The 23,732-nt window shown below is 41.0% G+C and overlaps 1 protein-coding gene across 2 annotated transcripts in view; it reads left to right on the forward strand.

Moving 5' to 3' along the window:
• TRIQK (triple QxxK/R motif containing) overlaps positions 1-23,732 on the forward strand; it is a 75,744-nt gene that overhangs the window by 30,565 nt on the left and 21,447 nt on the right. For both annotated transcript variants that reach the window (XR_003093169.1, XM_006019996.1), the window contains one exon: positions 20,794-20,879. Coding sequence is in view for 1 of the 2 variants with exons in the window: in XM_006019996.1 (XP_006020058.1) it covers positions 20,794-20,879 (86 nt within the window). In the remaining variant the exon portion in view is untranslated. The remainder of the gene's footprint in view (positions 1-20,793; positions 20,880-23,732) is intronic.

Here is a 23,732-nt window from a genome sequence, read left to right on the forward strand (position 1 = left end):
GGGGTCCTGCCCTATACATGATCTAGCATTATTCCTGACCCTTCAGTGCTTGTCTTTGTATTTTTAACAGCCTTGGACAATATATAGTGATTTGTAGTTTCCAATGACATTTGAAAATAAAAGACACAAATAAATTCTGTTCTAGGCTAGTATTTGCCATCAGTTGTGGAATGCCCTGTATAGTAGGGCTATGCAAAACAGCTATATTATATTTTGGTTTCAGATTCGTTTGTTTTGCAGGACAGGGATATGTTTTGGGATTTCGGATCACTGTTCTGTTTTGATTCAGCCGAATCTGTTTCGGAGTTTTGACGCTGTCTTGGTGCTGATTTGGAGATTCAGAGTAGCCGGGGAGAGGCAGGCACAGCTGGGTGGCTGCAGGTTCTCCTGTGGCTCCTCTAGCTGTGCCTGCCTTTCCCCTGGCAGATGGAGACACAGGAGAAGCCCCCATGGCTGCTCTGCCTGGCCCCATCCCTTGCCTGGCGCCAGCTTCCCGATACTTTAAAAAAAAAAAGCCCCACACTCACCGGTTGCAGGAGTGGCAGTCAGGACCTCTGAGGGCTTGTGGCAAAGCCCCTCCTGCACAGTATAGGGCAGTGGGGATGGCCCCCCCGCTGCCTGGCACCCATGTGGCAGCTGCCTCATGGCGTGGGTGCAGCGCTGCGTGCTGTATGGGAGCTGGGGCTGAGTGGTGCTGGGCTCTAGCTGACAGGTATATCCACACCAGCTCCCAGGCAGCGCGCGGCGCCCTGCTGAGCTGTGCTACACCCATGCAGTGCAACAGCTGCTGTGTGGGTGCCAAACAGGGGAGGGCGATTCGTGCTGCCCCGCGTTGCATGGGGGTGCTCTGCCACGAGCCCTCAGAGACCCTGAGTGGCACTGCTGCAACCGGTGAGTGTGGGTTTTTTTTTTAAAGTGCCAGGAAACTGGTGCCAGGCAGAGCAGCCATGGGGGCTTCTCCCACAGCTCCCTCCGCCCGGGGAGAGGCAGGCACAGCCGGAGGAACCGGGGCAGAAGCCCCCATGGCTGCCCTGTGTGGCCTGGCCCCATTCCTCGCCTGGCCCCAGCCTTCTGGCACTTTGAAAGGAGGACTGCAAAACGTTTTGGATGGTTTTGTTTTGGAGATGTTTCGGAGCCTTCTGTTTCATTTTGGATTCAGTGTTTCCGGCGCTGAAACACCTCCAAAATGAAATGCCTGCTGAAATTTCGCACAGCCCTCTTGTATAGGATGTTGTGTGCAAACAGCACTTGCCGTATTTCTCATTGTATTAGATTTCATCGGAGACTTGCCTCCTTCTACAGGATGGAGCAAGTTATCATTTTTGCTATATTCTGTGGTCCTTCTACTACTTAAACCCCAAATTGTACTCTATTTTATCAACCACGTATTCCTCCAGTAGAAACTTAAAAAGAAATCTGTTCAGTGGAAATTAAATAAATATTTAACATACACTTTGTTATTTAATTAAATAAATATTTAACATACGCTTTGTGTAAATACATGCAAAGTTCTTTTTACACATCCAAATAATCTAATCCAGTGAGATCCAATATCAGTTGTACCAGTGAAAGGCATATCTATGTCAATGGGGCTGCATTCCTTCCACATTCTTTTATGCCTCTCTTTTTCCTGAAGTGCTATAGAACTGTTCAAAATTTGGTCATAATCATTTTTTTCATAGGGAGAAATATACCATTTTTTAATCCACTTCATTATATTAAATGAAACCTTAACAAAAAAAGAGTTCACCCAAAATTTCAGTCAAAAGTAAAACTTTGAGAAAGTTTCAAATTATTTTGAAATTATTTGACAAAGAAAATGCTTAGACAATCTTGACTATGGGTATTGGTAGGCAAACTGCAAAGAATAGTTATTCTCTTTGGCATTTGTAAGAGAGAGAATGAGTCTGAATAGCAGACATTGAAAGAGAATTTACAATGTTTCTCATCCATTTTTACCAGTTAGAGTGATTAACCATCAGAACAAACTCCTAAGGGAAGGGGAGGATTTGCTAAGAGAGGGGAAGGATTCTCTTTCTCAATTTTTTTCAGCTTGTGATTCTGTACCTTCCTGGCAAATGTTCGTTATGCAGTCACAAGTTACTAGGCTTATATAAAGGTAACCGGGTAATATTCTGTCAGACTAAGGTCTGTGTCCTTAAACCAACACAGCTACAACCAAAACATTCTGCATCCTTTGACCAACACGGCTACAACCAAAAACTGAGTGTCAGCCTAAATCATTTATGAATATCAGAAAATGGAAGGAAAGGAAACAGTAATAGAGGTCACTTAGCACCTGACAAAAACAAGCCTATCTAATTGTAGAGTGCCTCACTGAGGGAACAAGCTTGGCTAAAAGTTGGCCTTCTGTTTGGTTTTTTTTATGGTATTTGTTGTGGGTTCCATATTGGGAAGTGTGCTTAATTCCAGAAAATGAAATTGTCATGGGTGTATTTATAAATATTTAATATATAGTTTTAATACACAAAAAACAATTTTTAAAATCCACTAATCAGTGGATCAGTTTGAAAGAAATAGATTTAAATAGTTTTTCATTATAAATGCCATTGTTTTAAATGCCATTTATAAACCTTTTAAATAAATATTCTATTAGAACTATTTTTTTTAAATAATAGTTAAGAGTAAGACTTTGTACTTATACAGAACTTCCTATACAAGGATCTCAAAGTGTTTTATAGTAGTTTGACTGAGCGACCCCATATCTTGAAAAGTAGCCTCAGAAGGTAATATCGCCCTATTTTGCAGATCCATAAACTGAGGCAGAAAGAGATTAAATTATTTGTGTGGGGTTATGCAGCCTTTTGGTGAAAGAGCCCAGAAAAGAAACCAGGCCCATTCTCTAATAATATTAGAATTTCTTCCAGTAGTAAATTACTTCCCTGAACTACAAATCCGTATTCATTACACTTCCTATAGGAAGTAAAAGGCAACATTTATAGCAGGCTATAATGCAGAATAGCATTTCAGGAATAATAAGATGATGATGATGAAGACAAAGAAAAAAAATAATGTCTCACACATTGAATTGTTAAAGCTGGTATGTTCAAAATAAGATTCTTTTCTGGAATCAGTAAATAAGGTTGCAAAAAAATACGTGATATATCTAGGGCTAGCAGTGATTAAAGTGAAAACAAGTTATGAAAAAAAATCTCAAATATATTTGTTGCCAGTGTTCTGTTGGATAATTCTATGGTGGAAAGTTAATCAAATGCATTTTACATGCTGTTGAGTGATCATTGTTAGATATGTAAAGGGAGATGTGTGTAGGAGCCAAACAGTTCCATATCATATACTTTAAAAAGGAATGATAAAACTACATTGTCTCACAGAGCACATATTCAGGTTTGGTAGAAGTAGTTAACAATTGATTTTAGCAAATATGCTTTAATACACACGCACGCGCGCACACGCACACAAGGCACGCTTTTCTGGCATGAGGCTTCCAAAGGAGGAAAAAAGATGGAATAATATATCCAAAAACTAAAGATAAGTAAAAAGTCAGCCAATCTCTTTTATCCTTTCTTTATGTAGTAGCTGGCTTTAATATCTTAACACAAATATGGATTTCATCATTGGCTTTAGCCCAGTTTTGCTCTTTGAAGGCAAAATTGTCTATCCTAATTTTCCTTCAAGACATTATTTCACCTCCAGTTCTGAGGTCCATAAGCCAATACTCTGGGTGCTCATAAATATGCATTTCCTTTACTCTTTTAAGTAAGCTGCTATTGCTGTCATTCACTTTTAGTTAAGACCTGTCAGGTGGTGTTTATGTTGAAGGAAAGGAGTTTAAATTACAAGTGAACTGAAGAACTGTAGATCTTTCTGGTGCTAAAATTATAAATTGGAAGATTATTCTTCACAAATAATTTTAGGATCCCAAGGGATAATGGTGATGTGTACAAGAGATGCCCTTTCCCCTTTAATTCCATTAAAAGCCTCTGATTTCTACAGTGGTGTGAATGGGACTCCAATCCAAGAACTTGAATTGATGTGAATGTTCCATCTTGCATAATCGCTTTTACAGTATCCTTTAACATCCACCTCTGCTAAGAGTGTCAGTGCATTGACTTCTGCAGTGACAATGATATATAGATCTGACAAAGCATCCTTTGCAATATGCTTCATTGAAGTGAGAATTGCATATGCTGACAGTATTACTGGAAACCTCTTACTTGGACAGAATTAACAAATTACAAATTACATTGGGCTGGCCTTGTAATGTGCAGCTGGTCCAGACTAGTTTAACTATTCTTACTGAGGAATCATTCTATATAGTGAGAGAGTATCTAAGAACTTAGAGCCTTATTTTAAATGGAGAGAAAAGCCCAATACACTGACTAGTGTACTGGATTAGACGCTCCTATTTAGGCCTTGTTTGCAGCTCCGCCACTCCCTGCTCTGTGACCTTGAGCAAGTTATTTTACTGTTTCATCTCCAACTTCGTGTCTATTTAGATTGTAAGAGTTGTAGTTCAAGGCTGTGTGCATCTGTGACCCATTTTGCTCTCTCAAAGGGCACCACCCTCAGGTGACAGGACTTGTACCTTCCCATTTCTAAGGCAGAATCTTGTGATTCATCCACTTCCAGATTAGGTCCTGAGGTTCTCTTGTGTACTCTTGTGTATCAGCTGTGGTTTTTGAGCAGACCCAACTGGTTTCAGGAACTACAAGTGTGTTTTAATTACAGCAATAAAAATACATATAACCAGAATAAATATAGTGGAACCAAGCTATCCAGAGGTATATCTGTTTTAGACCCCTGCCAAATGTTGTTTCCATTAAGCAACAGGTAATCTTGCTTGATGCAGACTACCACACCATTTGACCTGCTTCACATTCACAGGGTAAGCAATCCAGAGGGGAAAAAATGCCCTGGGAACTTGCCTTGCCAGCACTTACCAAAAGGGGAGCTGGAGAGCTGCTGGAGGGGGTTGTGAGCGCTCTCTCCCATACCTTCAGCTGTGCAGTTAATGAGAAGTGAGCTCTGAGCTCCCCAGGGTGAAGAAGATGCTTTCCTAACCTTTGAGCAGAGCAGGTAAGACTATATTTCCAGTATCAAAAAAGAAGACACTAGCGGGGAGAGGGGAGGACGGGGTAGGGGGAGGAGAGGGTGAAGGGAGTATATGATTTGGGGGTGGGGGCAGTGATATTCCTGTGCCCTGCCTCTGCCCCTCACTCCTAAGCCACAGCCCCACCAGCCCTGCTGTGCCTCTCACTCCTGATCCACTGTACCCTGCTCCCCAGTGTTGCTGGTGCCCCTCACTCCCAGCCCAGGGCCCCCTACCCTCCCCAGCCCTGCCGGTGCCCCTCACTCCTGACCTGCAGCCCCTGTCCCCTCACACCAGCCCTGCCAGTGCCCCTTGCACCCAACCTGCAGTCTCCTGCCCCCCCCCCCCCCCCCCCAAGGAGCTCACTTGCACACACACATTCTGTCTCTGTCTTTCTGTGTCTCTCTCTCTTACCTGCCAGGGCCCATGTGTGAGCATGTGATCCCCCAACAGCCAATCACCTTGCCCCTCTGCCCCCAGCCCCAAGCAGCCAAGGTGAAAGTGCCTGGGAAAAGCCAGAGACAGAGCAAAAACCTGGACATCTGCTTGCATTTTAAAAACCCTCCTGGAGAAGGGGACAGGGGGTCAAAAAAGAGGTCATATCTGGGAAAACTCGGATGTATGGTAACCCTAGACTGGCGCAAAGGGCCAGGGTGAAGAGGGACAGAGGAGATGAGACTCTACCTCTCCCAGAACAGCTTATGAAGTGCCTTTATGTGTGTGCTTTTCTTTTCCCCCCATCTTGTCCCAACTAGCAGTTTCGTAAACAAATTCCCTCCCCTCTTGTCAATTTATTATTGTTTGTAAGCAGAGCATGTCTTGTTGAGTGTCTGCTTACACTGCTTCTCACATGAAAGAGGTGCTAATGGCTCCTTAAAGAAGCAGCCTTGAAGGCTGGTTGGGGAAAAGGAGGAGGAGTGGTGAGTCATGATATCTACTGCTGAGGCACCCTGGGGAAGCAGCATTCAACTTGATTCTCAGAGGGCCCCTTGCAGGAAGTGTGGAGGGGAGGGGAAAAGGGAGCAGTCTACCCTGGGATGCTGGAGGATCTGGCCAAACCCTGACATGCCACACATTCAGATTAAAGCTTGATAGAAACCAGCTACAGACTTGTTTTACATTTTTCATGCAACATTTGTGGCTGGTTGGCCATTGTTATTGCACAGTAATTATTTTGCCCATGGAGCATCTCTAAATTTATTGTGCAGTTAACCAGTTAATTGTACAATAAATGTAGCATATGTCAGGGGCTTTGATAAGACCTGCTTCTGCAGGCATCTCTTCCTTGCTCCCTGCAAATATCTCTCTTCTCCTGTTTTTTCAGCAGCTGATTTTTTGTCAGTCCCACTGTTTTTTGTGTGCCCTGAATCCCTCAGACCTAGTGAAACTGGTATATGTGCTCCACCAGGGTGCTTTGAGATGGACTTTAAATCAGTTAGGTTTCCAGCATTGGTTTTTAAATGTTGGTAAATGGAGGCCTGTCAGAAGTTTTTCCACACATATTAGTGGTAATCCAGTTTATCTTTATTTGAAGTCCACTGTTAATAAAACTGGTATAAACAATGAGACAGGCTCATTCTGTCTCACAAGGCAGAATGCCTCCAGGTATGCTGGCAAAGTTCTTTGGGTAGATGTGATAACTTTTATTAGACCAACTAAATAGTTGGAAAAAATGTTCTTTTCAAGCTTTCGGGTACAAACACCTTTCTTCAGGCATAGGGAGAGTGTGTTGGTGCTTTGTGTCTCTCTATGCATGCCTGAAGAATCCTGTTTGTGCCTGAAAGCTTGTAAACAACAATTTTTCTACTTAGCTGGTCTAATAAAAGATATTGTATCTATCCAAAGAACCTTGTTTGCCTGTGTCCTTAGACCAGGGGTGGGCAAAATGTGACCTGGGGTCCGGATGCGGCCCGCTAGGCCATTCTATCTGGCCCGCGGGACCCCTAAAAAATTTAGAAAATTAATATTCATCTGCCCTGGGCTGCCTGTCATGCGGCATTCGATGGCTTGCCAAAACTCAGTAAGCAGCCCTCTGCCCAAAATAATTTCCCACCCTGCCTTAGACCAACACGGCTACAACCAACAAGCCTCCAGGTGTGTTGTTGAGTGAGCCTGTCCCTTCTACGCAGCATTGCAGTGCCTCTGCCGTCACATGAGCCCTTGATATTTAACATTAAGAAAACAGTTATTTTAGTTTCTTTTGTACCCCAAATAATCTGACTAGTTATTTAGTATTTCTGTAGTTTTTAAATTATTCAAATTATTAGTGCTTTATACAGCTTCCTATTTGGCATCAGTTTTGTTCAAAACCTGTCTTCTCCATGGTGGGTGAATTGCTTGTTGTTTTCTCGTTAGAAAGTATTAGAAATGTACAAAAACTGAGTTCGTGTGTGTTTGTTCTGGCCTTGAATAGAAAAATAAGTATTCACCATATGATCTGATTCAAATTAATCTGTTTTCAGGGAAGAGCCTGAACATTGTCATAGCTATTTGTTTTAATATAAAATGTTAAAGAGATCATTGGAAAGGTTAATTGAGAAATTACAGTTATGCATGTGCAGGAAACTCCTCCCAATAGGCAATTGCCATCTTGCCTTAAATACACACAGCTTTGGGGCTTGTAATGAAAAAAGAAACATTGAAGTACAAGATAATATGAAAAAATCAGGTCTTTTTCGTTGTATCTAGCAAAGATCAGCATTTATGATCATTGTTTTTCACATAATTTTAAAAACATTTTGTAGTTAATGTTCTATACGCTACAAGTGTTACAAATATAACATTTTATTATTTTTTACTTAATGTTAAACAGTGATATAATTGTTTTCCTTGTTATATTTATATATATACATATATACGCGCACACATGCACACACATTCCAAATACCTTTTTTAATTGCTTATATAGACTTTTAAAAAATATGACCCAAGAATAAATTAGTACAAAAAAATTTAAAACATTTTAGTATGAATTGTATTAAGCATCTGCTTCATATAGAAAGTCTCTCTCTCTCTGTGTCTCTCTCTCTCTAAAATATTGTTTTCTGTAGAATGGAAGCTCTTTGCTAGTTGAACAAAGGTGAAGGTGTTCTGAGGTGCTTAATTTTCCAGCTTCAGAACTGTATTTAAATCTATCATTAGACTTCTGAGGTAGAATTGGGGGAAGGATTGAAATAATTGGATGGGTAGATTTTGGTATACTTAGAGAAGCCTGATATTTAGACTAAAAAAATCTTGCAGCTAGCATAAAATAAACTTATTCACTTTAATGCATCCTTCTTGTTGGCTTAAAGCTGCAATATACTTCCTTGAAAATTAATTTACCCCTCATGAATGACTGGTTGGATTATCTTTGTAGCGTTAAATGTCAACCCTGAGCTCAGAGAACGTTGTGTCTACTGTAAAAAGTTGTCCCTGAGCACTTAATGTTGTGTTAAATGATGATGTGTCCTTTGCAAATGTATTATTAGTGTCAAGCTGTTCCGACTCTCAAGATTGAAAAATGGTCAGTGATTTGAGCTTCCATTAAATCTGAATAAAAAAGAGAGAGGCTATGGGGGGTTTTCGTGCTTTTTCTCAGTACATACATACCATCTCAAATATGTATAATATGTATCAAAATGTTTCTGTTAGCCTTAGACTCCAAAAACATCTGTAATCACAGCAATTTTTTTAAATTGCATTAAAGCAAATCTCTCTGCTTTTCTGAAAAAAAAATAACACCGAAGAGGTTAGTAAGGTATTGCAAATGCAAAGAGAACTGCTGAATACTTTAAGGCTTAAGAATACAAAAACACTAAGAAAACCTGCTGAATATTTTAAGACTTTGCTCCCATTTATTTGAAGTCAGGAGTCTTAGCCCAGATCTTTATAGGTATTCAAGTACCTAACTCCCATCTTAAATGCCTAAGTAGCGTCAGTGATATAGGACCTTGCCTTTAATTGCATTTGGGACTGGGATGTTCATTTTTCCTGGAATATTGACTTTTTCAAATGTTACTGATATTCTAAATTAATTGTTTTTCCTAATTAGAATGTCAGTGTACATTTCTAATAATAAACATTATGCACTGGTATTTTATCTATCAATTGTTACAAGTTTACACATCAAACTGGATTTGAATTGCATTGTTTATTACATTGGAGTGTGAGTTGATTGGAATTAGAATGGAATTCTGTTGCTAATGAAGAAAATGGCAAGTAGCTTAGTATCTACCAGCCTGAGAAACCATCTCTTTTCTCATACCAAACTATCAACAGTTGACATCAGCAGAAGCTCTACTGTTATCTATGAAAAGGGGCTGCCTCAAGTTATTCTTTGTGAGGGCTCCATAAACTTGGAATTCTTTCCCCTCCTTGATATTAAATAATCCAGACATGAGGAATTTTAGGGCATGTTTCACAATCCCTATCCCAAGCATTCAAAAATGAATTTTAATGTGGAGGTTGATTGAAGGCTTGGAGTGGAGGTTGTCTTAAGTTTTGGAGTTGTCTGGTTTGCTATTTATAGGACCTGTTAAAAGTGTTCTGCTGCAATGTAGTTATACTTGGATATTATTTTTCAAATTATGTTAACTTCCAGAGGAATTTGTACAGGGATTTTTGTTGTAACTATGCTGGTCTAAGGACATAGGCAGGCAAGCTTCTTTAATATCTTTTATTAGACCAAATGAGAAGTTGGAAAAAATTCTTTGCAAGAACATTCTATATACTCTTTTTAAGACACACACACACACAGATGCACGCACGCGCATGCGCGCGCAAATTCAAAGCATTGTACTGCAACTTTATGAAATCAACTTTAATTGAGGAAAGCAGCCAACCCTTCCCCACCATCTGGAAAACATCATGAATGGTCTTGGGTTTGGGGAGGTGTTGAATGCATTGTCCCAAATAAATAGTATTCAAGATCAGGTCCCTTCAGCTCAATTTCTCCCCTTTACCCCATTAGGGAGAAAGAAGATATGCTCAGGTAACTTAGGGTATGTCTGTAGTGTAGTGTAGTATACCTAAGCTCAGGTATGTATGTAGTGTAGGCATACCTAAGCTCAGGTACCACAACAGATGTAGCCATGGTAACACAAAGTCTAGTGCAGCTAACCTCCTGAGTATTTACTCAGCTTCTCTGGAGAATCCTGCAGCGTTTGCTGAGTTCCAAGCTGCCATGGCCACACTGTTACCATTAACTGAGCTAGCTTGTTAAAAGTTAGCTTGAATATATGTATGCCAGTTATAGCCACAGCAGGGGCTGCGATTTGTGCATACCTCAGTTTGCAAAGGCTCCCTAGGGCTAATAGGGTCCATTGGCTGTGCCAGGTCTCTTACTCATATTTGTCTCTGAAAGCTGTACCTCTCAATCTGTCAACTGCACAGGACCTACAGCATCTTGGAAATACCATTCAAATACTGCCTTCATTTTATGGCAGGTGAGCAACCACAACAGGGTGGCTGCACATGCAGGTACGCCTTACCTTAAAGAAGGTAGAAGTGATACACAGGAGGTGTGTCTACATGAGATGCTTTACTGTGCATTAGATTAGTTTAATGTGCAGTAAAGCATCAGTGTCTTCATGTGCACCAGATTTAATGAACCGTAAATTAGGCTAATGAGCCATTTGCTAGTACCAACAAATACAGGTACTAGATTAATGGTGCATTGGCTACTACGCAGTAGCACACGTGTAGATACTGACAGGAAGCGATTTGCTCCCAGTCAGCCTAGGCAGCAGAGGGTGGGGGGAGGGGGAGCTGTCTGCAGCTCTGACACTGCTCAGCTCCTGGCTCGCCACAGGACCTGGAAGCTGAGCAGCACTGGGGCGGGGATGGAGATGAGGGACAGGGGAGCTCCCAGATCCCCCCAGGCATAGGCAGGGAGTGGAAGCTGACTGGGATTTGCGCTGTGCAGGCAGCAGCAGGGTTGAGGGGACAGAGCTGCCCTATCCCCTCAGCCCTGGTGCTGCCTGTGCAGCACATGCCTCAGTCGGCTCCGACTCCCCACCCATGCCTGAGGGGAGCTGGGAGCTGACCAGGGGTGGCGGGCAGCAGTGCCGGGACTAGGGGGAGACGGTGGGAGAAGTGAGGGTAAGCCACACTAGGGACCAGGGGAGAGACAAGAGGGGGAAGCAGCACTGGGACCAGGGGTAGAGATGCAAGGGGGAAGCAGTGCTGGTCCCTGGTGCTGCTTCCCTCCTGTGTTTCCCTCTCACTTCCAGAGCTGCTTACCCCCATGCTCGGGCACTAGGCATCGCTCCAGGCTGGGCTGCAGTTGTGAGCTCTGTGCCACTGGAAGCTGTCTTCTGCTCCCAGTTAGCTCCACCTCCCCCCACACTTCCCAAATCCCAGGCCTGGCCCCCATGCCACCTTCCAGCCCAGGGCTGGAACCTAGGGGAGCCTGGAGTCCCCCCCGCCCCCAGCTGCTACAGGAGGCAGAGCCAAGGTGGGGGAGCAGGAGGAGCCCTGCACCAAACTGCTTCCATTGGGAGCAAATTTGCTTCTGACAGGGGCGTATGTATAGATGTATGCCCAGGAGCGCTTTAATGAGCCTAAATTTTCTTCACAGGAAATTCAGGCGTATTAATTGTGTGTATAGATGTGCCCAGGTGGTTACCTCTTTTCTCCCTTTCCCCAGATTGACCAATGGTCAGTAGGAGCTGATGAAGGAACCCACGTCTCTTCCTGCGACCTTCTCCTAGCTATAACCTTCCTGTGTGGTCTTGGTTAGGGGAATCCTGGAGGGAAGAACTTCAGCATGACTGAGCCTTTTGCCCTCTTTTTCAGGACCCTCATACCTTGTCAACCAGATCAAACATTTCCCCTGCTTCTAGTGCTGAGGTAGAGAGGCAGGAGCAAAATAAATAATATCACACACTTGAAAACAAATTGTTGAATCTCTACTCAAATTGGTGACAGTTTTTGGGGGAAGTTTATTCTGTTTGTACAGTGGAGTCCTGGTGTCTGACTGGGGTTATAGGTGCTTTAATAATACAAATAAATAATGCCATTGACTTTGAGCAAAGTCCTTGTGGGAATGTTTTTGTGTGAGGGTAAGGGCTATCACATTCTGCCCCTAAATTAGTTAATGTTTTTAATTGTCCACCAAATACTTACTAATCCTGATGCACAGGATTAAGCATATATTGCAGCTATTTAAAAGCTAAATAAGTAACCATCTAGAAGTTAATTATTAATTTTAGGTTTGAGTATATTTTAAATAACAAATTTAAAATGTATTAAATGAATTGCTATGATGTGGAAGAAATTTTATTGCTGTTTTGGTTATAATTGTAATACCAGCACAAAAAAACCCCAGAACAGCCGTTTCTTGGTTGTTACAAATTAGACTAAAAGTGTTGAAAGGAATTTTAAATCTGTAATGTTGATTAGCAACTTTTACTATCTGTCAGTTTTTTGGCATGCTGTAAATAACTCATCTTCAAATAATTCATCTGAGTAATTAAATTTAGATTGCACATTTCTCATTTCAAATATTTTGACTCTTATCTATTTGCTTTTCCATTGTGACTTAATTGGGGTGGTCTGTATAAACGGACAATAAATTTATATACCTTTGTTATAAAGATCAGTCAGTGAATAGAACTTGGTATTCATCCCAGACAGAATTATGATTGAATGTATTTGCAAGATTAAAGCACTGAATTTACTTTTTTCTAATTAAAGGCAATTAAAGATTTGCAGACACAAATAAAAGACAATGAATTGAGGAATAAGTGTAGAAGCAAGTCCATTTGCAGGTGAAAAGAAGTGCCTTTGAAGCAGAACCAGCTGTATTTTCATTGAAAGAATAACATTTTAGGAAGCTTTTCTGCATGTGCTTGCTTGATAGCATAATGCACTCATAAGCAGCTTACGCAGTACAGTAGTCAGAAAATAGCAGTGCATTAATTTTTAAAGTAGCAAATGCAGACGAAGAGCAGCACTGCCACATGATGATAATGAAGGTGGATATTGTAAAGTCTACCGAGAGAAAAGAAAGCAGGGAGCTTCTGAAATGTGAACATTTATAAAACAATAACCAGATATTCATATGATAATAAGCTTGGACAGCAATATCAACAAAGGGCAAAGATGCAGCCCTGTTTCTGGTTAAGCCTGATGAATTGAAAAGCAGCTAGGCACTCTTTCATCTGTTATTCAATCATGCTAATAAACTATAGTTAAAACATTGGCTTATTTGAAAGAGTAAATATTGATTTCCTTCTCCTTTCTTCACATCTGTAAAGTTTGGCCAAATTGTATTTTAAATAGTAGCTTCCTCTAACAAATGAACTCTCTTTCATATATAATTGACTTTCTCAGAATATTGTTCTCAGTGCAGTACATTCTGGATCATACTATAATACAATCCTTATGATGACTGGAAAAATATGTTGCCATTAATGTTAGGTAGTATCTTGGGTGACAAAAGAAGAGTGTTTTTCAAAACTTAATGAACTTCTTCAGTTAATCCTTAATATTTAGGTTTTGTATCAGTCATTGTGTCATGGCATGAAACATTAGGATTAACTTGAAATAATAATCAGAATAGTGAGTCTAATCTATTATTAAGTTTATTTAATAAAAAGACACATGGGGCCTTAAATTTTCTCATGAATAGTAAACATCACAATAGTTCCACTAAAATCAGTAGGATCTTAATATTAGTAACAAGGGAGGAGACAATCTCATGATACATATTATGTGAAAGCCTAGCATTTGTTTTGGTGGAGGATCTTTGGCATTTTTCACAATGTGACTATGTTTTGAGACAGAAATTTAAAAATGTCACCTTTCTCATGTCCATTTTCTAATTGGCAAATACTGAAAGCAGCCTTTTGATCCACACACACAAATTCATAAAGCAAAATTTATACTTGTGCACAGAGTGCAAATCAGAAGCTGGTAGCTGTTTCACTGACTTGAAACAAAAAAGATTGTGCACAGGCCAAAGGCAGCAAGGGAAGAGGAGGACAGACATGTAAGCTAGGGTGGAGGTCTGGTAAGCTTTAGAAATACAGAAGAGAAATGCAAGAATGGACATGGAAAGGTAGATAATCTTAGCAGCTAAATTTAGGTGGATTGGAAAGATGTGAGATGTCAGCAGAAAGAGACTGCTTTAGTCAAGCAAGAAAATGACTAATGTTTCAAGAAAGAACACCCCAGACTAATGTCTTAGTCTTAGAAATGGAAAGAAAATGATGGATTTTGGAAAGGTTGTAAATAAATAATTGTGAAGTCTAACAAAGGCAAAAGCAAAGAGGAAAAGGGAAGAATTAAAAACTCAAAAGCCAATGGCTGCCTATACACATTTGCAGGGTAGGGACATTTTAGTTAGAGTGGTTCTAGGAGAGCCATTCTAATTAAAATGCCTCACCGCCATGCACATTAACTCTCTACATGTTTAAAAATGGCTATAGGATGCTTTATCTGAACCTCATTTAACAGGGTTTAGATAAAGTGCCCTTGCAGTTGTTTTTAAATATGGGAGCTTATACAGGCGACAGTGAGACAATGTTGGAGCATTCTAATTAGAATGCAGAGTCTGCTCTGACACGTCCTAATTAGAATCAAGTCTGATCTAACATGACCAAATTAGAACGTGAACCAGCACATGTATAGGCAGCCAGTGTTTTGAGCATGGGAGAAGAGATGAAGTATGGTGATGATAGAAAAGTGGTGGAAGGAGGAGAGGGTTTAGTTTAAGCAATACAGGGCGCATCTACTTATGTGCCTTTACTGCGCAGTAACCAAAATTACTGTGCAGTATGGGCACATGTTTACATGTGCACACCCGTACTGCACACTACATATGGTGACATTCCTACTTGAGCATAAATTTTGATACCTGCATAATGCAGGTATCAAATTTACGCCTGATTAGTTACTGCTCGGTAATGCATGTATAGATACCTTACTGCTTACTGCATAGTAACACTATATGTGTGAACTGACTTGGGACTAACTTTTGCCCCAAGTCAGACCTCACACAGCATTAATGCTTTTTAACGTTTGCATGTGTAGACACCAGCCTATTCCTGTTTACTGCTCAGTAATTTACTGCGCAGTTAATTTAAGCTGGTGTAAATGCACATGTAGATATGCCTGCAGAAAGTCAAATTTGGTCTGAAAGTATTCCAACTCCATCCTCACTGCTGCTTTTCCCTGCCTGCTTATGTTCCCTCGGGAAAATTTGGTATCTGACTTGAATAGACATTGGATAAGACAGATGAATGGAGCTTTATGTGATGAGTCTACCTTAATAGGCTTTGACGGTCACTTCCTGGGAACTAAAAACAGCTTCAGTTGATAACTCTGACAGCTATATATGCAGAAAGAAATTGCAGCAAGAGCAGAATGATATTGGAAGGAATTAGAAGTGTATAAACATGTATTCAACCTATTGGAAGTGTAGGGCCAAAAGAACCTACAGAAGTTATCTGTGTTTGGTGCTACAAATGGTAACTATCAGCGTTTGTGTCAGGAACTTTGCATTTCATAGTTCTTTATAGACTTTTAGTGATGATGTCTTTCCTAGGGCCTTCAAATGTTCTAATATGTAAAGTCTTTTACTACAATTGCAGAATCTGGTTTTCATTACAAAGGACTCAACAGATTCCCTTTTTTAACTTATGCGCTTGGTGCATACAGACTTCTTCAACATGGTTTGTTTGGGGTTTTTTGGCTATTGCACTTAGGAAGGAGAATAGTAAATTAATGACAGGTGCACATCTTTGGAGGATTACCAGCTACAGAAACTTTATTAAAATAGCCTATTTGTTATATATGTGTTTTTAGTTGTCCATATCAACTTTAATATAAATCTGGAAGCATTGTCTATGTAACTCCAATACAGCCATAGCAATAACCTCATTATTGAAATAAATAGTACCAGCCTATTTGTATTTGATGGAAAGAGTAACAAAATATTCCTAGTAATGATAGATTCAGTCTTAGAACTTTATTTAGGGATTCTACCTTCCATATGAAATATTTACATCAACATTGATCACCCTCACAATTTACTCTTAGAGAGGAATGTCCAGGGACAGGGGGGTTCAGAAGCTAACGGGATGTGAGTTGATTCTGATTCATTTTCCTCTTTCAAAACTATACACTGTTCATTACCTAATTCCATTGCATCACTGTAAGAGCAGTCTTTTTGAATTTAGGTCATTCTGTTGGTTGTCCTATGTTGTTTACCACTGAAGACAAGGAATTTGAATCATCAGAGCTGAAACTTGCCAGTTTTCTATTTTTTAAGAGGAAGATATTTTTAGTGCTTAAAAAATCTCAAATGAATAGATTTCTATAGTTTTTTTTCAGAACTAAGAACAGCTGCATCACTTTATTGAAAATTGGCTCCAAACAACAAAAAATCTGTTCCAAGCTGGGATACTTTTATGCCAGATTTCACTCGGGAGTGAATTTTTATGAGTTTTTAGCTCCTGCCATTTATAATGGAAATGTTGACCAATCCATAGCGATTACAGAGCAACCAGTATTATTATAATATTTCAAAGGGAAGAAGTCAATTTTGTTGCTGACACAATATTTTGAGTTGTTCCTTAGGTTCTTTAATACGGTTATTTTACTCTGCTCAGGTAAAATTCTGTCACAAGCACCTTAAAGCCCAAAGTTTGAAGCAGGCCCTAAAATTTCTTAAAATTTGAATGTTGACTATAAACAAAATTCTGCATGTGAATGTTTGAAAGTTTTAGATGCAGACAATTAGTAGGCATAATTTTTTAGACAGGATTAAAATGTTCAAATATGCAGTGATGAGAGCTATAAACAAGCCATCATTTGACCATTTTTTTTCTGCTTTAAACATTGGAGTTCAGAACTGGAGTACAGGAGCATTAACAGCATGCATGTGTATACTAGAACGGAATGTAAAAAATACTACAAGCATTTATAATTATTTCTCCCTGATCAGGCATTTACCTCATAGATGCTTTTTTCTCTCCCCCTCTCATATGTATGTCAGTGCATAGAGCATGATGTCAGTGGAAAATCTACTAACTTTAAATGTTTTAGACTAGTAGTTCTTAACCTTTGGAGATTCAAGGCACCTTTCTGTAACTTTTAGAATTTAGTAACACCCTATTTCAAAAACTAATATAAACATAGTATAAATTTCATATTTACCCAAATCCAAGATTACTTTTGAATTTAAGATAACCCTCCAATAATAATGGATTCTGTATATGGAGTTATAATTTTCTATGTATATAATCTAATTATTGGAGGGTTATTTTAAATTAATTACCCCCACTACTGCAGTGGGAAAAGCAGCAGCAGGGGGCCATGCAGTAGAGGGGGAAGGCAGCTGTGGGAGGACAAGCAGCCCCCTTGATTCCTGTCTCCCCACCACTCATCCCCGCTGCAGACTGACCCCCTGTAGTTCCTGTGTCCCAGTCACCTGCACCTCCTGCCTGCCCACCCCCCCCGCCTCTGCCCCTACACCTACTCCCCACAGCCTCTGCTCTCCTTCAGATTCTGTCCCGTCAAGAGAGACATGCCCAGGGGTGTCCAAACAGAAAACATATCCCCCAAGGGCTGCCTAGCTGGCAGGGACAAGGTTCTGGGCTGCACACACAGCTTCCCAAATGGTGCAGGGGGGGTGCTGAGGGGCATCAGAAGGGCAAGGAATTGGGCAACAGGGCACACAAGACCTGGAAGGAGGGACAGGCCAAGGAGCATCTGTTGGGGTTGTCATATTGGAGAGCAGAGATCAAGCCTGTGGGGGAGGACCTGGTTGGCAATCCCCAACTTATTTAGAACCAGCCACTGAGTGGTAGCCCTGAACGAGATAATGCAGAGCTGGTTGACTGTATCCTTTAGGATCTGTAGCTGACCAAGCAGGGCTGGATTGGGCAGCTTTGCTCATGGAGATCTAGGTAGTGGCAGCAGCCCACAGAGCAAAGTGAGCGAGCCTGTGCAACCATCCTGTCACATAGAGCCAGATACATAGACACCCATCATGATCCAATTTAACTGGGTCCATACTCAAAACAGAACAGGGAAGGATAAGCACCTTAAAAGGACAATTTGCAAAGCTGGAGATACGTACAGGGAGAAATATGAAATGCTAAGTGCAGAGATGTGTCTGAACTTCTACCACCTATCAAGAAGTGCTTAGGCACCTGACTCAGACTGCACATTAGTCAGTCTTTCATTTGTGAGTCTCAATGCCTAATCCCTAACTGACCAGCAGCGTTGGCATACATCTTTTATTCAATGAACCAGTGGTTAGAGCACAAATTCCTTGTTAGAGCATTCATTTGAGAAGTAGAAGCAGTTTTCAAATCATTAGGGTTGAATGAGATACATTGTAGAGTACTCAAGAAATTGGCTGAAATAATTTCAGAGCTAGTTACTATAATCTTTGAAAAAACGTGGAAGTCAGGTGAGGTCCTGTGTAACTGGAAAAGGGCAAGTATAATACCCATTTTTAAGAAAGAGAAGAAGAACCCAGAGATTTACACACCAGTCAGTCTGACTTCCAGAAAGATCATGGAGCAGGTCACCGAAGAATCTATTTCTAAGCACCCAAGTGGGATTTTCTCTTGACAGATGTGTCAAGAGCAAATCATGCCTGACTAACCCAATTTCTTTCTGTGAGAAGGACAAGGCCTCTGTGAATGGGACAATACCTTAAATACATTGATCTTAGCAAGACTGTTTCCCATGACATTCTTATTAGTAAGCTAAGGGAATACAAAATACAAGAAAATACTCTAAAGTGGATATATAATTGGTTGGAGCATCATGCTCAAAGAGTAGTCACCATTGGCTCAATGTCAGATTGGGAGGAAGTATCAAATGGATTTCCCCAGGTGTCTATCCCAGGTCCTCTACTATTCAGCATCTTCATTGATAGTTTGGAGGGCTGTCCAATTGGTGACCTGAAGGCTGCATGCAGCCTGCAAGGGGTTAAATTGTAGCTCTGCCCCGCCCCGGCCATCACTCCCCCTATTGCTCTGGCTACAGAAGCAGCTGGGGTCTCTGGGCTCCTTCTTCCTTTGGTTTACGCTTTCCCACCCCAGAGGGTGAGGCAGTTCAGTGTGGCACAGCCTGCAGTGCTAGGGGAGCCTGTGGCAAGGGGCAATGCAGCAACTCCTGGCCTAGAGTATATTTGATTTGATATGACATTTTTAAGTAGACAGTAGCTGTTTAGGTTAGGGGCAAGCAACTTGTATAAGCCATGGGCCAGCATAACCTAGCCATGTGCCTACACTAAGGCCAGATGCTGCTGTTGCTTCTTTCAGCCTTCTTCTCTGCCTCCTCCTGCTCCTCAGCTGAGGCATGAGCATGGTTTCCAGCTGATGAGGAACTGACCTGGGGCTAGGCAACTGGAAGTTGATCCACACTGATATTACTTCTCCCTGCACCATGAGTGAAGCACGTGAACAATTGGAAGCTGCTCAGCCCTGGCTCAGTCCCCCACTAGATGGAAGCTGCTCCCACACTGCAGCTGGTGGGAGGGGGAATGGGGAGAAGTGACAGCAGTGTGGGCATGACTTCCAGCTGCCCAGCCCTAGTGCCACAACTCACTGCCCAGCCTCAGCATGGGTGTAGGCAGAGACAAAATCCTCTGGCTTGGTGGGCCAGACGTGGCCTGCAGGGCACATGTTGCCAACCCTTTGTTTAGACCATTTTTAGAGATTTTTGTGCCCTCCTGTGAACCTGTTTCAGGGGAACTCACAATAACTAAGGCACTTGGCTTTAGAGGCTGGTGGATGGCAGAGGTAGTCACTATACTGTTTTTCAAATCTTTCTAAAATATACCTAAATTAATATTTTCTGTAACGTGACATAGATGGTAGGAAGCAGTATTATGGTTTTATTAGCATTCGTTTGGACTACCCTGCACAACGGTCTGGGTTTTTCAATTTGTGAATCAGGTTCCGAATTCAGAATCCTAAAGCATTCATGCCATGCTACACTGTCATGTGTTATATATAGTTCACATGTGTTAGAGCTGCTGAGCAAAAAGTTCCCATTGGTTTACTTTTTTAGTCAAACTTTATTTAAGTCCTTAAAGTGTACAGTTTACACCTGTGGTTTGCAACCTTTTTAAACTTGAGGCAACCCTCTTTTGGCTCAAGGCACACCTCAATTAGTCTTGAGGCACCCCTGAGAAAATGCCCCCTTGTACTTTTAAGTCTTTTTTGACTACAGAAAAATAATAGAATAATTCTTCTGTTGCAAAGAACTCGGACCACAACAGGTCATAATGTTTTTAATTCTGTGGATTCCTAATTGAAGTCTCTGGGTTTATCTTGTGAATCGTGCTTGGACACTTTACAGTATTAATATTGCATGGCACCTCGTGCCACCTTTGAAAGGCTTTCAAGGCACTGAGGGAGCCATGGCACCCTGGTTGAGGATCACTGGTTTACACCCAGGTTTAATCTATAGACTTGCTATCTGTTGTTCACTGAACTGGTATTTACTAAGCTACTTAGCTTAGTAAATAATATACCATCGGAATGCTACTATAATTTATATTTTGGTACCTCCTTCATGTAACAGATTTAGGTTGCTTCCTTAACTGTTTGTTGCTGTTTGTTTTAAAGTTCACTATTATTTCTGCTATTGGTCCACATTCTTGTAGTACAGACCTTTTCAAAATTGTACATCTGCCACTGAATTAAAAAAACTATAGATATAGAACTGTATCTTCAGTGCATAATTTATAGTATCTTTTTTTTCTACCCTAGGAAAACAAGATTATAAGAAAACCAAACCAATGTTACGAGCAACAAGATTAAAAGCAGAGGCCAAGAAAACCGCAGTGGGCATAAAGGTAGATAGATGTCTTTTTTGAAAGCTTGCTCCAACTTTCTGTAGAAGTTGAATTTCTTTTCCCCTTAGATGTTCTGCATGATTATTGATTTGCAAGAGAGGTTGTATATGACACTTCAAACCTAAGCGGAATGCCAGAAACTGAAATATTTATGAAGATTGTTTTTACGTAACTCTCTTATGACTAAAATAACTGAAACTCTAAATGACTGTAAATAGTCCATGCCCTTGTTAGGCATCATGCTTGCATTTAAAGGTGCTATTAAAATATTGTATATTTAGAAGTAGGACTTTTTAAAATAGTTATTTTATACACAAAAGAAACAGTTTGAAGATGTTTACACTGTAAAAAAGGCCATAAGCTGCTTTTTTGCTCCTGCCAGTGGGTCCAGGAGTTGTTTAAAGTCATGATTGTTAGACTTGGTAAATTTCAATGCATGAGTTCCTTCTATTTATGCTACTTCCTTCTGCTGCACAGGTGGGCAAAATATAACTCATGGGCCAGATCTGACCTGTCAGTTCGTTCTGTCCTGCCCGCAGGGCCTCTAAAATTTTAGAAAATGTATATTTATCTGCTCCAGGCTGCTTGTCAAAGATGACAGGAGCCAGGGCAGTAGGACCTAGGGGAAACCAGCAGGACTCACCAGCAAGGCCAGCCCAGCCCTGCCCCACCCTAGCCCCCTCCTACCCCTGCCCCCTCATCCAGAAGTCTCTGCCTGCCTCAGCTTTCACTGCTTCCCTGCACGCTAGCCCACTACTCCAGCACTGCATTGCTCCTGGCTGCATCACCAGACCGCAGGAGCATGGGGGCCACGCTGGTACCCAAGAGCCAGGAGCGGGAGGGTGTGTGTGTGTGTGTGTGTGTGTGTGTGTGTGTGTGTGTGTGCGCGCGCGCGCGCGCATGCGCAGTGAGGAAGAGAGAGAGAGTGTGTTTGTGTGTATGTGTGAGCAGTGAGGGAGGGAGAGAGACAGTGTGTGCGTGTGTGTGTTCATAGGGCAAGTCCCACACACACACCCCACCATACACATGCACCCACATCCCCTTCTCACTGCCATGCACGCAGACCCCCACACCTACACCCCCACACACCTCAGCCACCCTCCCCCCACACACAGTCCCCCACAAACCCCATACCCCACATATCCACATGCACACACACATGCTCCCTCACCCCACACTCACACCCCCACACCCCACATACCCACACACTAATAGCCCTCCAGAAACCTATACCCATGTCCCCCACCCCCTCACAATATACAAGAGTAAGACTTCATTTTAAGTTATTGTGCAATCACCTCTATGTACACTACACAAACACATGTAAATCAGGACAAAAATATTTTTTGAAATCAAATTAATGAATGTTGTAGATGTTCGATTTTTAGAATATGATTTGGTATTTTTCTGGTTCTGAGATGGCAAAACCCCTTGCTGAAAGGAGTTTTTCCAGGGGTAAGGGGAGGGACTTCTAGTGGCAAAGGTTGGGGGTTAAGGGGTGGGACTTCTGGTCACAAGATGATGACCGGGGGCAGGGTACCTGATAAGGGGAGGAGCTACCAATGTGGCCCTCAACAGCTTGTCAGAACTTGGTAAGAGGCCCTCCATCCAAAATAATTGCCTGCCCCTGTTCTACTGTGTCTTCAGCATGGGAAATGACTGACTCTACTACCAACAAACCATCAAGGAAAGTTAATCCATTAGACTTCAAATAATTTTGAAAACTACCTACTTTGAAGTATGTGTAAAATATAATTATATTAAATAGTCATGACAGTAAATATTAATGCAAAGCACAAATACAACGTACTATACTATTAACTACCCAGCATACTATTATGATGGAATTTGGCTAACCATATACTGTTTATTTAAATTGTGTGCAATATTATTTCTCCAAATTTATTTTTGAATCAAAATAAATTAATATAAAATTAACTTGGCAGCTAGACTGAGAAAGATGCACAATAAAAATGGCTCAAAAACCTAGTTCTGCTTATGAAAGAAATTTCAGAAATGTTAAAAAGAGAACATTTTCTTGTTTCTGGCAGATGAGAAATCAATTTTTCAAGTTATAGCTTATAGCAAATGCCAAGGTATTACTACCAAGCTGTAACAGCTGTTGAGCTGCCAGATGATGTATTTGGTTGTCTTCCAGAATTTGCTATTATAATCACGAAACAGTGCTTTCTTTTTGCTCCTGATTGCTGATCTCGATCAAGCATTACCGTGCGATGCAGTATGTTTTCACAACATAATCTCCTCAGTTAGTGCTGTGTGTCAGTTTTTAATGAGAAAAAGTAGATTGCCTTTTTTGTTTAAAAGATCAGCTATTAACCTTTTGAGTTCTATGTTTTTCCCTTCTTGATAAATTTTACTCATTCAATGACACGACTATTTAAAAGTGATGCTCTATTTGGACATTTTATTATACATCCCATTTGGGAGGGGGTTATCTTTGTTTTATTAAATTTCTTTTAAAAGTAAATGTATTTTTACCTTTGTTTTTCTGTTTATTTCCTCATTCTTACTTGAGAAGGACACAGGAAAAATAAAGATACAGATACTCCTAAGAGCAGTAGGTGTCAAATGTTGATACCTATGGAAAACATATAATGTAGTATACATTGCTCCCTTCTGGGATTTACAATAATATGAGCACAGTATTCTCAAGATATGCCTTTGTGCCACCTGCCTTCCCATCCCCTCCCGTCCAAAATCAAAGTTTTACCAAATCATTTAGTAGTTCTGACTTTTTGTATATGCATGAATCTTAAACTCTGCTCTGAACCTCCATGCGCTGATTATAATCTCTCACCGTGTTCACTGGGCTGCTCAGAAATGCTGATAACA

Source organism: Alligator sinensis, unplaced genomic scaffold (assembly GCF_000455745.1).
Source record: "Alligator sinensis unplaced genomic scaffold, ASM45574v1 scaffold273_1, whole genome shotgun sequence".
Classification (NCBI taxonomy): domain Eukaryota; kingdom Metazoa; phylum Chordata; order Crocodylia; family Alligatoridae; genus Alligator; species Alligator sinensis.